Source organism: Mytilus edulis, chromosome 9, assembly GCF_963676685.1.
Source record: "Mytilus edulis chromosome 9, xbMytEdul2.2, whole genome shotgun sequence".
In the NCBI taxonomy this organism is placed as follows: Eukaryota; Metazoa; Mollusca; class Bivalvia; order Mytilida; family Mytilidae; genus Mytilus; species Mytilus edulis.
In genome coordinates, this window is record NC_092352.1 from 16,872,830 (window position 1) to 16,888,168 (window position 15,339).

Sequence of the window (15,339 nt, forward strand, 5' to 3'; positions counted from 1 at the left end):
CATTGTAACTTTTAAAGCCAATTAAGTAAAAAAAATAATCTGAAAGAACGTGCGATATCATATTAGGAAAATTGATGGTCAAACCATAACAAAAAATCATGTAAGAATTTTAAGTATTCAACCTTTATAGCTTGCTGTTCGGTGTGAGCCAAGACTCCGTGTTGAAGGCCATTTTTATTTATTTTCAAATTACAAAGGTTATTCCTGATTAGTATTTTTAATTATTTTATTTAGGCGTTTAGAACCTTTGGTGACCTCACAGTTTAAATTTCTATGATAAGTACGTCGTGAGCAGTGGGCATTACAGACGAACGTTCACCTAATTTTCCCAAGTCAATGAATGGCCATAGCTACACTGTTATGAATTTCATTCTACAATCTAACTCTCTTTCATCTTGTAATAGCATTAAAACATTTGACTTTTCTACACTTTATACAAGTATTCCACATTCCAAACTAAAAGACAAATTGCAAGAGTTGGTATTGATTTGTTTCATAAAAAATAATGGCCAACGAAGATACAAGTATCTTGTCTTAGGAAGGGATAAATCCTACTTTGTCAAACAAACAATTCTCTGAAACTGACATTATCAAAATGCTTGATTTTTGATTGACAACATATTTGTTACGTTCGGAGGACGTGTTTTTCAACAGACTATCGGCATTCCAATGGGAACGAAGTGTACCCCTCTTCTTGCCGACTTGTTTCTTTATAATTATGAGGCTGACTTTATACAGGAACTTCTTAGGAAGAAAAATAAGAAGTTAGCAACATCCTTTAACTCTATTTTCCGCTATATAGATGATGTTCTTTCACTAAATAATTCAAAATTTGATGACTATGTCGAATGCATCTATCCCATTGAACTAGAGAGAAAGGATACAACAGATACAGTTAAGTCGGCCTCATATCTTGACTTACATCTAGAAATTGACAATAAGGGTCGGTTGAAAACAAAACTTTACGACAAAAGAGACGATTTCACCTTTCCAATTGTGAACTTTCCATTTCTTAGTAGCAACATTCCAGCAGCACCTGCATACGGTGTATATATCTCCCAATTGATACGATATTCCCGTGCTTGCATTTCCTATCATGATTTTGTTGATAGATGGTTGTTGCTCACAAGGAAGCTATTAAATCAAGAGTTCCAAATGGTGAAGATGAAATCATCTCTTCGTAAATTTTAACTACATTCCCTTCCCTTTCATGAGTGTGACCTACCGAATTATACTATTTACCGGATTTGTTATCTCATAAACAACACGACGAGTGCCACATGTGGAGCAGGATCTGCTTACCCTTCCGGAGCACCTGAGATCACCCCTAGTTTTCGGTGGGGTTCGTGTTGTTTATTCTTTAGTTTTCTATGTTGTGTCGTGTGTACTATTGTTTGTCTCTTTGTCCGTTTCATTTTGACCCATGGCGTTGTCAGTTTATTTTCGATTTATGAGTTTGACTGTTCCTCTGGTATCTTTAGTCCCTCTTTCTTCCTGCGTTGAAGACCCATTGGTTACTTCTGGCTGTTTGCTGCTACACAAATCCACAAATGCGTGTCACAGCATGTACAATGAATATGTACAAACAAATAAAATTCAAATACAACATAAAAAAAAAAAAATTAAACTAAGAGTTACATAAATCATATTGCACACACAAATCACAATTAAACATTATGTTCCAAGACCAATGATCTGTGAGAGTACATTTCACTCAAAACTACATTTATTTACTTAAATTAGATACAGTGCGTCCTGGCCTTAAATACGCACAAAATGCTGATACTTCATTACTAGTTGATGCATTGTTTAAGTTTCTGTAGAACTTTTGTAATTCTGGTAAATACTTTAGTGTGTAATAAATCAAATTAAAGGGTTAATTGGGTTGTAATCAATTTGGAAGATGTCCCTTTAAAACAATAATGTTGTCAATTGATATTTGAACGATGAACCTTTACACAAACAAGACAAGTAATGTTTATGGATTGTTATGTATGCCCCATAAGAAATAAATAAATAATTGCGATGTAAGCTGCTCATTTGGGATTAAGATGTTCATATGCATTTGTCTATATTTCGTGATATATTAATATTATGGTGTAATGACAACATGGGGATACGACTTGATCTATGATCTGACAAATCTGGTAGTTTTAAAAAAAAACATACTGGTACGGTCGTTGTTTAACCCGTCATGCTTACGATTCGAATTTATATAAGAATTGTTTAAGGGACACCTTATAAGTCTTTCAAGATACTAGTTCTAGATATTGCAACCAGCATCTCACTGTTCTTACAGTTGTAATACATATTATAAATATTTGATGTTGCAAAATATAACCATACGTAAACTGAGATGGTAGTACCATTAGAAAGATCGATTTTGTTTTAACTTATGAAAAAAAAACTCCTTACAAAAATACACTAATTAACTTATTCGATAGAATTTTGACGACCTTTTCTTTGCTATTTGTTCATGTTCCTTTTCCTTTGTAGTGATCCATAGTCAATTTTAGTATGAATTTAGTGAAATGTTATTATACAAAATACGAGTCGTATATAATGTATTTACAAAAACATGAAAAATACCGAACCCCAAGTTAAAATCTCCCAAAGGGTACATAAAACCTGACAAACCCAAACGCTCGACTGAAACTAATTAACATCATACATGTTTAACACTTACAAAACAAAAGTTGTAAAAGAGGGACGAAAGATACCAAAGGGACAGTCAAACTCATAAATCTAAAACAAACTAACAACGCCATGGCTAAAAATGAAAAACACAAACAGAAAAACAATAGTACACATGACACAACATAGAAAACTAAAGAATAAACAACATGAACCCCACCAAAAACTAGGGGTGATCTCAGGTGCTCCGGAAGGGTAAGCAGATCCTGCTCCACATGTGGCACCCGTCGTGTTGCTTATGTGATTATAAGTCCGGTAAATAGTCTAATTCGGTAGGTCACATTCATGAAAGGGAAGGGGATTGTAGTTACGACGTAAGGAACATATCCGATATCCTTTGTGAAACGGTTATTCCATAACGGTCAACCAACTCGTGATGGCGTCCGTAAAATTTACGAAGGGATGATTTCAACTTCACCATTTGGAACTCTTGGTTTAATAGCTTCCTTGTGAGCAGTACCCCTCTATCAAAAACATCATGATAGGAAATGCAAGCACGGGAATATCGTATCAATTGGGAGATATATACCCCGTATGCATGTGCTGCTGGAATGTTGCTACTTAGAAATGGAAAGTTCACAATTGGAAAGCTGAAATCATCTCTTTTGTCGTAAAGTTTTGTTTTCAACCGACCCTCATTGTCAATTTCTAGATGTAAGTCAAGATATGAAGCCGACTTAACTATATCTGTAGTATCCTTTATCTCCAATTCGATAGGATAGAGTAATCGGCCATACACTATAATGAAAAATCTGCAATTAACTAAAATAATATCAAATGATAAACATGCACAAATAAACTCATCATAGATACCAGGATTGAAATTTTATATTTGCCCCAGACGTGTGTTTCGTTTACAAAAGATTCATATGTGACGCTCAAATCAAAAGAAGTTAAAAAGACCAAATAAAGTACGAAGTTGAAGACCATTGAGGACCAACAATTCCTAAAAGTTTGGCCAAATACAGCTAAGGAAAATCAATTCCTGAGGTAGAAAAGCCTTAGTATTTCAAACTTTTATTTTGTAAACAGTTAATACATTATAATGATCATATCAATGATAATGCATGTCAACATAGAAGTGCAGACTACTGGGCTGGTGATACCCTCGGGAAATAAAGACTCCACCATCAGTAACCGTAAAACGTTCAAATAAAAATGCGCTTCAAGTGCATGAACATAGGATTCCCTATTTGTATCTTTGAACTATAGATTTGAGATAAATCTATATTTCAAAAAGTTATCGCGGGGATATTTTTCATCGGAGCTAAATCAACTCGCTATCATAAAAGCAGTCACACGTTTGTTTGGTTTTAATTTTTGTTTATGAATCGTTTTTCATTTGAAATAAAACCAGATATTCTAGTTCAAATTGTGTTCAAATTAAAATAAATAACAGTGTAAATGATTAATTTCTAGGATGAATCATCCATGATCTAGTTTTTAAAAAAATCGTCTTAAGAATAGTTTCTATGTATAAAACGTATTTTAATATACATATATTTAACATTAAAGTAATGTCTATGCACAAACTTCATGCCATACATTTGAATTCGTGTTCCGATTTATTTAACATTAACCGTTTTAAATTGATTTGAAATTCATTACTTTATAATATGACAAGTAATGGATTCTCTTTTGTCATTTCAGAGAGAATAATTGTATTGTTTTTTCAGAACGATTGCTTAAGAATTTATAACATGGAATAAAAGGTTATATAATAAAGGAACACTATTCTGCCTCATACACGGAATCCAGTGGCTTAAAGCCATTTGTCATGATTATGGAATCCATTTAAAGCCATCGAGCAACAACATTAATGCATCATTACTAGTGATTTTTTTTTCTATACAAGCGAGAGTTTCCGTGAAATGCAAAAAATCGTATAATCAAGAAACGTATTATGGAAATGTCCAAGTACGTACATTTTCATTGTAAAAATATTCTGTTTCCTTTAAAACAGGGAATAATTCTTAAGAAATGTCTTACACAAACAACTGGTTGTATGAAGTTCCCTCGGCAGTATTCGAAGCATAACATAAGTAAATGAATACACACCAAAAGTACATGTAATAGGACATTCAAATTAACACATCTATAAATAAAGCATTAGGAAAAGTATACTCAATTGATTTTCAGATGGTTAACAAGTCCTCGCGTTGTTTTGATATTTCTGTTTTAATAAATGAGTGTTTTACATCTTCGCTGTAGAATTCCTGACAATTCTCTGATGCCATGAAGATCCTTTACTCTCTTGTGTAAATAAATCACCATTTTAATTGACATTCAGGTTTCCCGTATCCTGTCACTTGAAGTTAGCTATTCATTAACAGTTTTTTACTCTCACCGATATTAATGGATATGGTGCGAGCTTGGTCATTATGTTGCGTATCTTTTTATAATGTTAAGAACATTTGGTAAAAATAAAAGTCGCACAATTTATAGTTTAATTTAACTCGCGTTTTCTATAAATATTAATCAGTAATCTGCGACGTACAATTTTCTTATCTATAAGCCATTAACAACATTACCTTTCGAGAGGAGGGTTTTATTATTCGCCTTATCTGTCGCAACAATCATTGCTTTAAAAGCAATATTTTACCTTTAAAATTTTGACTACGCGTAAAATTGAAATTATAACGATTTAAGTTACAGATATAACATTAAATTCAACAAAAATGGAAGTGGTCCTTTATGCGAACAGTAAGTTCATTGCTAGATGTCAAAATACTCTTCTCATTGCATATAACACATGATTATAGGGCTAGGATATAACATATGGCCAATAACTGAAGCTATCAGAGTGAGTTCCATATCTTTAAAAAAATATCTCTACATCTGTTTGCCTTCGACTCTTCGTATTTACCAAATGGCTTTATTTTGAGAAATTGGTCGAACTGTTCACAACAACTGCTCCTTTGTGTTGATCCATAACCATATCGGTCACTTTGTTGTTATTCAGGGGCACATGGTAAGATTGAATCTAACAAAAAAATACTTAACAATCTGGCTGTGGTGATGGAGGGCTACTGCTGATGTTTAAAAATACTAGATTAAGACTGTTGGGCGCCTTCAGCTTACACATCTATATATGGTTAGATTTCCTCTGCTTTGGGATTGTCAATTTCGCCTTTTAGGTCGGATACACCTTTGATAGTCTCATGTCTAGCCATATCTTCCTACGCTTTACTGCTATTAGCAATGTTTATCTATTTGTTGTGTTAATTAGCTAACACCAGTCAAAGTCAAGGGCTTTAAACTCACCAAAGATACCCGGCTTACTATTTATGTCGTCAGATGTGCGTTTCGTCCTTATGACTCATAAGTGGCTTTAAAAATCAATAGTTTGAAGGTCAAAGCAAATACGAAGTTGATGAGCATTGGCAGCCAAACACTTCCAAAAGTGTGTTTAATATGGATATCTTTTCCTGAGTATGTCGTGTTGCGAATGATGTCAACATTCTATTAAGAATATGTATCCAATTTTTATATATAAGCTTAAAAAAAAAAGACACTTTTCAGAGAACTTGTCATCCTTTCGGTACAGTTGTACTTGAATTAAATGACAAGACATGAATTAAGTACCACCAGAATAAAGAATCGTCTGGAAATGTGTATTTTTCAGAACATTTTATAAGACTAAAATTGAAAAAAAAAAATTGTATGTATGTCCCATTGCGTTCAAAATGCTATTAGTTATAAGGCATTATTGACAAGGGATCATTCTAGATCATAGATTTAATTTCCTTAGCTTTTCTGAATAATATATACATCCTCACATATCATATTATTCTATTCTGCATAATGGGAGAGGCTTTGGCTCCGGAAAACGGTTTGACGTTAAACCATAGGACATATTCCAGTTCTTATATCATATTCATATCGTTTTTATGACGGAGGAAAAATTACATTAGAGTATTTAATATTCTTCATGTTAGAATACTATTGTTATCGGGATACTTATTGAGTAAGAAATATAGGTTTTGTATATTCATATTTGATTTATTTATGTTCGGCCTATGTGTCTATCCGGTGACAAATGGAATGCTGATACAGAAACTCTAAACAGCATAATCTACACAACTTCTAGAAATTGTGATTTAATATGATTTAATGGTTTTGAAGCTTTCAGACAAGTTATGTATATTGGAAAGGAAACCCATTAAGGAATTGTAATTTCAATACTTGACAATCTCATTACGATTCATAAAAATCCAGCTAGTTCTTTGTTTACATTTCAAGACCACATGAGCACCGTGGCATGTGCATAAAGATTTCCTGTTACCATATATAAAGTAAAACCCAGAGATTATTTACATAACACAAGTCGTTGCTGCTTGTATCGAACTTAATTTGTTTCTATATAATTCGCTTATTAGCAATACAGGGACAAGGCTGCTCATTATTTAGCTGTAAACATCGATAGTGTGTGGTATAATTCCTGGAGTTTTTAATATGGAGCGGTAAGTTTGGGTCTGATTTACTTACTTTTATCTTTATATTTTCCGTTTTTATCTATGTTCGTTATTACTAGTATAACAAATTTTATCATAATATTTAGTTAAAAATAAAAGGAAATGGTAAGATTAAGCCAATTAATCTTTTTTAAAGAATGTATATAGTGTTTTTCAAAGTAATAATGCTAGAATGTAAATCAAGCTAACGTGATTACCAAGTGGGACGGCGGTTTCGGTCATATGCCATGTTTTTCGGCAGTCGCGCCCCATGGAGGTATCCGAGCATAAAACTGGTAGATTCAGAGTTAGGACAACGTGTTTGTATCACTGATATTCCTTTATTCAGATTATTGCTTGCTTTGATCTTAGTTGTAAAAATCTGGTTTGGTATATCGGTCTAGTTAAAAAAAACAGGGTTATGGGTCGTATGGGCATATAGTTAAGACTGTAAGACTTCTAAGGGGGATTTATTTTTCGTGTCATTTGATTACTGACAAATTGAATCGCTCCATTTATTGTAATGTATACCACAGACATGGTTTTTGTCCTGAATATGGCTTAGATATTATCCGATGGACGCTTTATTCCACCAGAACACATAACCTATTAAACAATGATACCTTAGAGAATATCAAATGTCTCATTTATACAAACAATCTGTGGCTATACTGGTGTGTTGCCTGTTTTTGTCCAATTGAATTAGCATGTCCCAACTGAGGATTCCTGCGTTATTTTAGTTGTTTTGTGCTTAACGAATGTGGTGTTGGTGGTATATCTTTGATAATCTTTGTTATATTTATTCACTACATACTCATAGTTATATAGGCCTTGGTATACTGTATAGACACGTGTCTATCGTTGAAACCCTAATGTTGACATCTGAAGGTGTTATATGTTTTTGTCCTATTGAGTTACTAGTACTTTCTAATTGACGTATACCCAAAATCTCATTTTCTTCATATCCAATGTTTCTTTTCATATCTTATTTATTAAAATATTTTCAAAGAATAAATTAATCTATAGGGTTTGATAAATGTAGTTGTTTTGGTGTATATTTATATATTTAAATCTATTCAACTGTTTCGGTTCTGATACATCCTTGCCTTTCGGTTATTTGTCTTTGAATATTCCTGATTAAGGTAAATCCAGGAAAGCGCTTTTGAAGCATGATTTTGTTAAGTGTTTCTTTCGTTTTTGAGATTTGAATTCTTGTTCTGCGATACGGTACAACAGTTACAATCGATCAACATTAAACTATAAACTATTTAGCTAAAACTTTTGGAGTATTGAAACAATAATGGCATAAACCGAACAGCCAGAACAGTCAACTTTGACTGACGGAACTGAAAATTTTCAATCATGTTCAACAACTTTTTCATATGTTTCTTGTCAACGTTGAAATTTAGTGTGAAAAACTCAATAATCTTAACAAATGATGAACGTTAAATTGGAAAAATATATTAAACAGATGCAAATACTGACACTTTACGATTGTGAATAGATACAGTAAATGAATAAGGGAAAACTTTACATGTTTGTGTCAAAAGAATAGGAAAATGCTACTTATTAGGCACAACGTAGAATATTTCTATTTTATAAGTTAGCTTGATGTTAGATACAGATATGTTTATCTCTTGGTGTCTTTGATATTTACTGTCGGTGGGTTGCTGCATCATTAACAAATATCAAACGTCTATTTTGATTTCAAGTCGCATTTACAATTTGTTTTATTGGCTTAAGGCACCAGTGTCGTATAGCTCATAAAAATCAAATGATGATTATTTCGTATTTGGATTCCATGAAAAATGTCATAAATAGTCCATTGAAACAAGATTGCTAATGATAGAGGTAAATAGATGTGCAATAGCAATTAATTCGGTGTCACATAATACTAAAGTACAGTTCCTGTTCCGTAATCAGCCTTTAACCATATCGAGATTTAGTGTCTAATATTGATTTTGATGAGATTTTTTAGCTCAAAGATATCTATATTTCCCTTAAAACATACTAATAAATAGCTACAAATTAAGCCGACAGACCTTTGACATAAGATTACACGATGTCAGTTTAATAATTCCAGTCGTTATGAATATTCTCAGAAATCATTACAAAGCGTAGTATGCTTTTTGTTTCCAATATTCTCTCTAGGAGCAAAGTAAGAAGGTTGTCACTTCAAAGACTAGATTTTATTTATGTACATCGCAAGACAATGTTTTATGCTAATTGACTGTTCATTGAAGATGCTTATTGCAACAGACCAAATTGTATTGAATACATCACTATCCCGTTATTTAATTGTGTCTATTTCTTTTAATTATTTATAAAAATGATGGGAAAATAAATTTTTTTCTCTTTCCGGATTTTAACTTGCCCTGATTTTATAGACTAGATGACCTTGTATAAAAGTTTAATGATTTTTAAAATAGTGACGAGTATTCTGGCTGGATGTGTTGATGCCTATTGTACTGACCTTTCAAGTATTTTTATTCAAATTAGTCTTATTTTGGCTGTTATCTTCGGCTTCTATCTGCTCTTTGGTCGGTTTGTTTTCTCTTTGTCATATTTCCCATTTCCATTCTCAAATTTAGTGAAATGTTGAAAAATTTCCCAATTAAGCCCAAACAAATATCTTTTAAAAAATAAATTTAATTCATGAAAATTCCTTATTTATGATGAAAAGTTAATCGAAAGATATATGTTCACAGTTATTACTAAATAAAACAAAAACACCTCGAATGCGGAAGGTCTTGGGTTCGATCCCAGTGCGATTCAAACAGAAGACGTTTAAGTTTAACTTATTCTCTTAGCAAAAATAAATATGAAAATCTCATTGTGGCGATTCTCGTTTTTTGCAGGAGTTATATTATTAAACAGTGCAAGACTATATTCTTAAATCGTGGTAACGAACTCAGTCACAGGATTAATCTCAAATGTTATTGAAACCTATTGAGATTTCGTTGATGGAGTTTAACAATTATTTCCCCATATGTACATGATTATATCCCCATAACATTGAAGTTTCAATGGTTGTTTAAATTTGTTATTGTAGACTATTTTGAGGCAAAAAAGGAAAACTGAACATGTTTTAGTCACATTTACATTAAAGAATAAGGCTAATGATGTTCGCAAACACCAAGCGATTGACAAATAGGTATAGGCTAATGCTTTCATTATATTCATTACAACTTAAAATAAACGTCGTAATCCAAACTATTTCTTGTTTGAGCTAGCTCTTTGTAATAAATAAATTTTCTAGTATTTGGGTCTACCCACCTACAGTATATCAAACTTCCTCAGCCATCATCTTCAAGGACCATTTAAACGCCTGTATGCGTAGATCAATCTAAAATGTACATTCACGGACCGCAGGAAAAACATTATGAATATAGCGGATTATGACACAAAACCTTTACAGTACAATTTAGGGGGTGTAAGTGATTGACACCGCAGGGGCGTACAAATACTGTTTTCGAATTTGTCCGTCCCTGCATTGTAAAATTGTCATTAATTTTTACTCGAGCTCATCAAAATTAAGGACATTTTTATTTTTTTCTAGACTTAAGTAAAATTAATCGACACATGGCAGTTATTGAAGAAATTCTATTTAAACTTTAGCTCCGTACAGCCGAGTAAGATTTCCGGATTAGGCATATTGATATTTTCTTGATAGGAAGCTGAACTCTGAAATTATTCCGCAAACATTGACACTTCAAACGAACAACTATAAGTGATGAACATATTTATTTTAGTTAAAAATTCTAATTTAAATTACAAACATTGAGAGAATCAATACAATCTCACCAAGTTTTATTTAATGATAAAAACCTTCCATCTGCTGCCATTAATTTGTATAACAATATCAGTGGGTCTTTATTACAAGTCATTACTTCTTATTACAGGGTAATATTTTCTTTTATTTCATGCACTAAGGTGAATACAGACCATATTAAGCCTTTTATCTTCGAGATTTTTCATTAAAATAGTAAATAATACTTTCGAGATTTTTTCTTTTTTTACTAAATTATACTTTTTGAATTTGAAGCTAAGCACAAGAAAAATGAATTGAAATACAAAATATATAAGAAAACTGATATTATTCACACAGTTTTTCTTTGTTTTGAACATTATCTCAGGCATGTGTCATCACAAAACTTTTGCAACGACTTACTGTTGATATCACAATGTTCACTAAGTAGCTCAGTTGGGAAAACCTGGAATACTTTTTTCAACGGAAGCTATAAAGTTGTTTGTTTGTTATTGTGACGATTATGTATTTTAAAAAAGGCCGCTGTATTATAATGCCACTGTAATTTCAGATTAGCAAACACAGCAAATAAATTCATTTTACCTAAAATAAACTCTTATGATATATAAGATGAAAATGATACATAAAATGATCCATTGAGGTTAATACACATACATACATGTCTTTATGCTTATTATTAATTTTTCCTCTTCGAGTTTGAGTTTGACGTTTAAATGAAAATAAAGTTAAAAACATTAATTACTACGACCAATGATTTGTGCAGATCTATTATACAAGTCCTTGTTTAGCCGTTGCATTTCCTGGAGGGGAACACTGGTTTGACATCAATCTAAATGTACTGAGGGTTTTATTTCATTTGAAACTTTACTTCGTTGTTTTAATGATGTTGAAATTTATGATCATTAATGCACATTGCAAACTTGTATTTCGTTGGGAAAAAAACCTGAAAGGTTTCAATTTCCTCATTAACTCTTCTGATCAATTTCAAAAATCTACGATGTGTAGGAGTTTCCACCATTTTTATTCTTTTCTATTACACCAGCATAGTTTGTGTCTAGCGCAGGGCGGTGCTCGTGATGCGGGGGCTATGCAATGTTTCATCTTGCTGGAAACATAAGCTCTCCTTTATCAGTTATTTGTTTTATTCTTGAGTTAACTTTTCTTAAAGTGCGTTACTTCAGCTTTTCTAATTCAACGTGTACTTCGGCTGTTGTCTGCTCTATGGTCGGGTTGTTGTCGCTTTGACGCATTACCCATTTTCTTTCTCAATTTTCTTTTATTTTATTATCGAGAAAGGCAATGGCCTAATTTGTGTATAAACAATAAACGAAATGGTAATATGATAGATAGCAAGCCAAGACAACCACTAAAAACATGCTCCTGATAGGCACATACATAATCTGTTAGGGTTAAACATGTTTACGAGCTTAAACCTCTTCCTAAAATTGGACAGTGGTGTATAAATGCAAAACATAAGAACAACCTAGAAATATTTAGTTTAAAAAGCACACAAAAGACCGATGTAAGGGTACTCACAGTAGTAGCAATTTGTGGTAACATCGGAAACCCCTAAGTTGCCAATCATAATTGTCAATGAAATTAAAATGACTGTTCTTCTTAAATTTGGGTGACAAAATAATATTTTACAGAATTTTGGCATCACTAGTCTACTTGCCATTCTATTACCCAGTGTAAAAGATGCGCTGTATAAAAGCATGGCACCAAATCCCTACAACAGTCATTATTACAACTTAGTAAAAAACTATTTCTAACAATCTCCTTGGCGAGCAAGACATGAATCATAATTCACTTGCACCGTATAATGTTACTTAATTTCAGAATGTACAACTACAAGCCAATATAATGTTTGAAAGCCAATCTAATGACTTTATTGAATAATTGGTATTTACAAATATATTTTATGACTATCAATTACATCAATGACATTTGATAGCATACGTTATATCAAATATTTGTTACAGTAATTATGTGCACAGAAGTGCTACAAATGTTATTACTATTTAACGCTCATTTATGGGGCAAAGCTTTTATGTAAAATGACTAACACTTTGACAAATATGGAAATCATTCACTAACATATATAAACCATATAGTTGTCATAATTATTAGATAATTATCAACTAAATTGTACATGTTTGAATTAAAACATAAAATTCTGCTACAGGGGAATCCGAAAATATCCAAAAACATGTTTACAATAAATCAAAATTCAAGTGTTTCTGCTTTGGCGGATTATTTGCCTATCATCTTCAGTTAATTGTACTGTGATGCTAAACATTTAATTTCGAGACGATAAAATATAGTATTTAATCGCAATACTGATATCTATAATCGAACTCATGTACAATGGTACGAAAACTACTATTTTGGTCCTTTTCGCCAAATGCAGTTGAGTGATTTTCTGTTTCTATATACATTTTGTATTCTGAAATGTACTTATGAATGGCTCTCATCTATTCCCGTTTCTACTTGTAATTATTTCCTTTTGAATACCATCAAAATATTTCTGTATTTTTATATAGTTTCTTAGATTGAAGTGCATTTTTCACCCGTATACTGTCGCGATATTGCTGTGTTACATAACTTACTAGAACTGGTCAAAACTCGTTACAATATGATGTTGATTAAGCATTCGACTACGAGCATTTCTGTTGAACCATTGATAAAGTATATTCCATTTTACTTCCATGGTTGAACAAAATTTCATGCAAACAAGTCAAACCTTTTAACATTAGCAAATGTGGTAAGAAAACTCTGATCTTGCGAATAAAGTTGCACTAACAGCTTAAACATGTGGCATGATGCCTCTTGAATGTGGATGCTGTAAAACCAGATCATAAATTAATTGACAAAATCAGTAATAAATATTTGAAAAATAATGTAGACTAATTTTCAAAATATTCCTGTAAGCAGTGTGATACCCATTCGCGCAAATCTTTTGAATAATTATCATTCAACGTATACTTTTTTTTTTAAACGGAAATTTAAATGGAGTCATTGATAAACAACAAATGTGTAGCACGATTTCATGATTTGGCTGACTCAACTGGCAAATACTATTGAGAAACATAGACAATTTTGCCTTGCATGAAATCTTCGGTAAAATCAAAGAACTAATAAAAATTATTTAAATTTCGATATGTTCTATCCATAAATATGGTTAACAATTGGATTCGTGTAGGTATTGTATTCAAATAATTCGTCATGCGTATGAAGATGAAATAAGAAATATTTTTTGACAGAGCAATTCGCCTTGAACATTGTAAGTTATATCATACATTACATCATTTGTCAACATGCTATTGTTTAATTGTGAAAACATTTTGTGAAGTTTGTATAGTCTCCCTTTAACCAAACAAGATGGTTCGTCTCTTGTAATTATATTTTCAATATTTCCATCAATTTTAGTTCGAATAACCATAAGCCGTTTTAACCTAGGGAGCATTAAGACCAGACACCAAGTATTTGCGATTGTCGTGAATAAAGACAATTATATATATCATAAGAGCTGACTGATTTTCTCTACATAATACAAGTTGTATGTTCAGAATTTGGACATCGAATGTCTATTCGCTTCAGAATTTCTTACGTAAAAAAACTAAATTGGCTGGAGATCTTTCAAACTTGACAACATAAACTATCTTTTAAGAGATCTCCAGAGGGCTTGAAATCAATGCTTGTTGTCAGGAATAAATAAGATGCTATGAATCACAGATGTCAAAGTGAATTCTTCTTGATTTACCCATCTCCGCTATAGAACGGATTTATATTGTATTTTGTATCCCTTTCGGCATTAATATGTTGGATTGAGTGAATAGATTCTGTAAAAGAAACAATCATCGATGTTGGACATAGCATGCGTGGAAGATAATTGCTTTTGAACAATTCAACATTAACAAAAGACACAAAACAAGAAAAAATATAAGTACAATCTTCAAGTTATATCTGGATATACATACGACTCCTTCTTTATTGGTTAATTCAAAAATTATATGTCTCTGCACTTTTCGTAATCAACTAACTAAGATTTACTATATATACTTCATGAAAAAATGAGCGAAATCATGAAGTTAAAACCGCTTAAATGTCAGATTAAACTATGATAAGGTACATCATGACATTAAAAGAGAATAGTTGGCATTGCGTGATTCGTTCCGCTGAGGGGGGAAATGTAGGATGCAAAGTATATTAACTCCTTTGCAGTAATTGTAGAAATAATTCTAATGTTATCATTCTATCAAATAAAAGCTATTTTCTATGTTTTATTCCCTGTGTAGCCTTTATTTAAATGACTAGATGACCACATTTGTTAAAAGGGCGTTCTTCCCCTATAAAATCTACATTTTAAGCTCTTATATTAAGTTTTGAATTACAAGTTTATTTCAACTATGAATATGAACA

At 32.0% G+C, this 15,339-nt stretch overlaps 1 protein-coding gene across 5 annotated transcripts in view; it reads left to right on the forward strand.

The window, feature by feature from the left end:
• LOC139487717 (synaptotagmin-15-like) overlaps positions 1-15,339 on the forward strand; it is a 162,827-nt gene that overhangs the window by 104,222 nt on the left and 43,266 nt on the right. Inside the window, exon 1 of one of the 5 annotated variants that reach the window (XM_071272740.1) lies at positions 6,837-7,157. The exons of the other annotated variants lie outside the window; for them this stretch is intronic. Coding sequence (XP_071128841.1) covers positions 7,150-7,157 — 8 coding nt within the window. The 5' untranslated portion in view covers positions 6,837-7,149. Of the gene's footprint in view, positions 1-6,836; positions 7,158-15,339 lie in introns of those variants that run through there. 5 annotated transcript variants of the gene reach the window in all.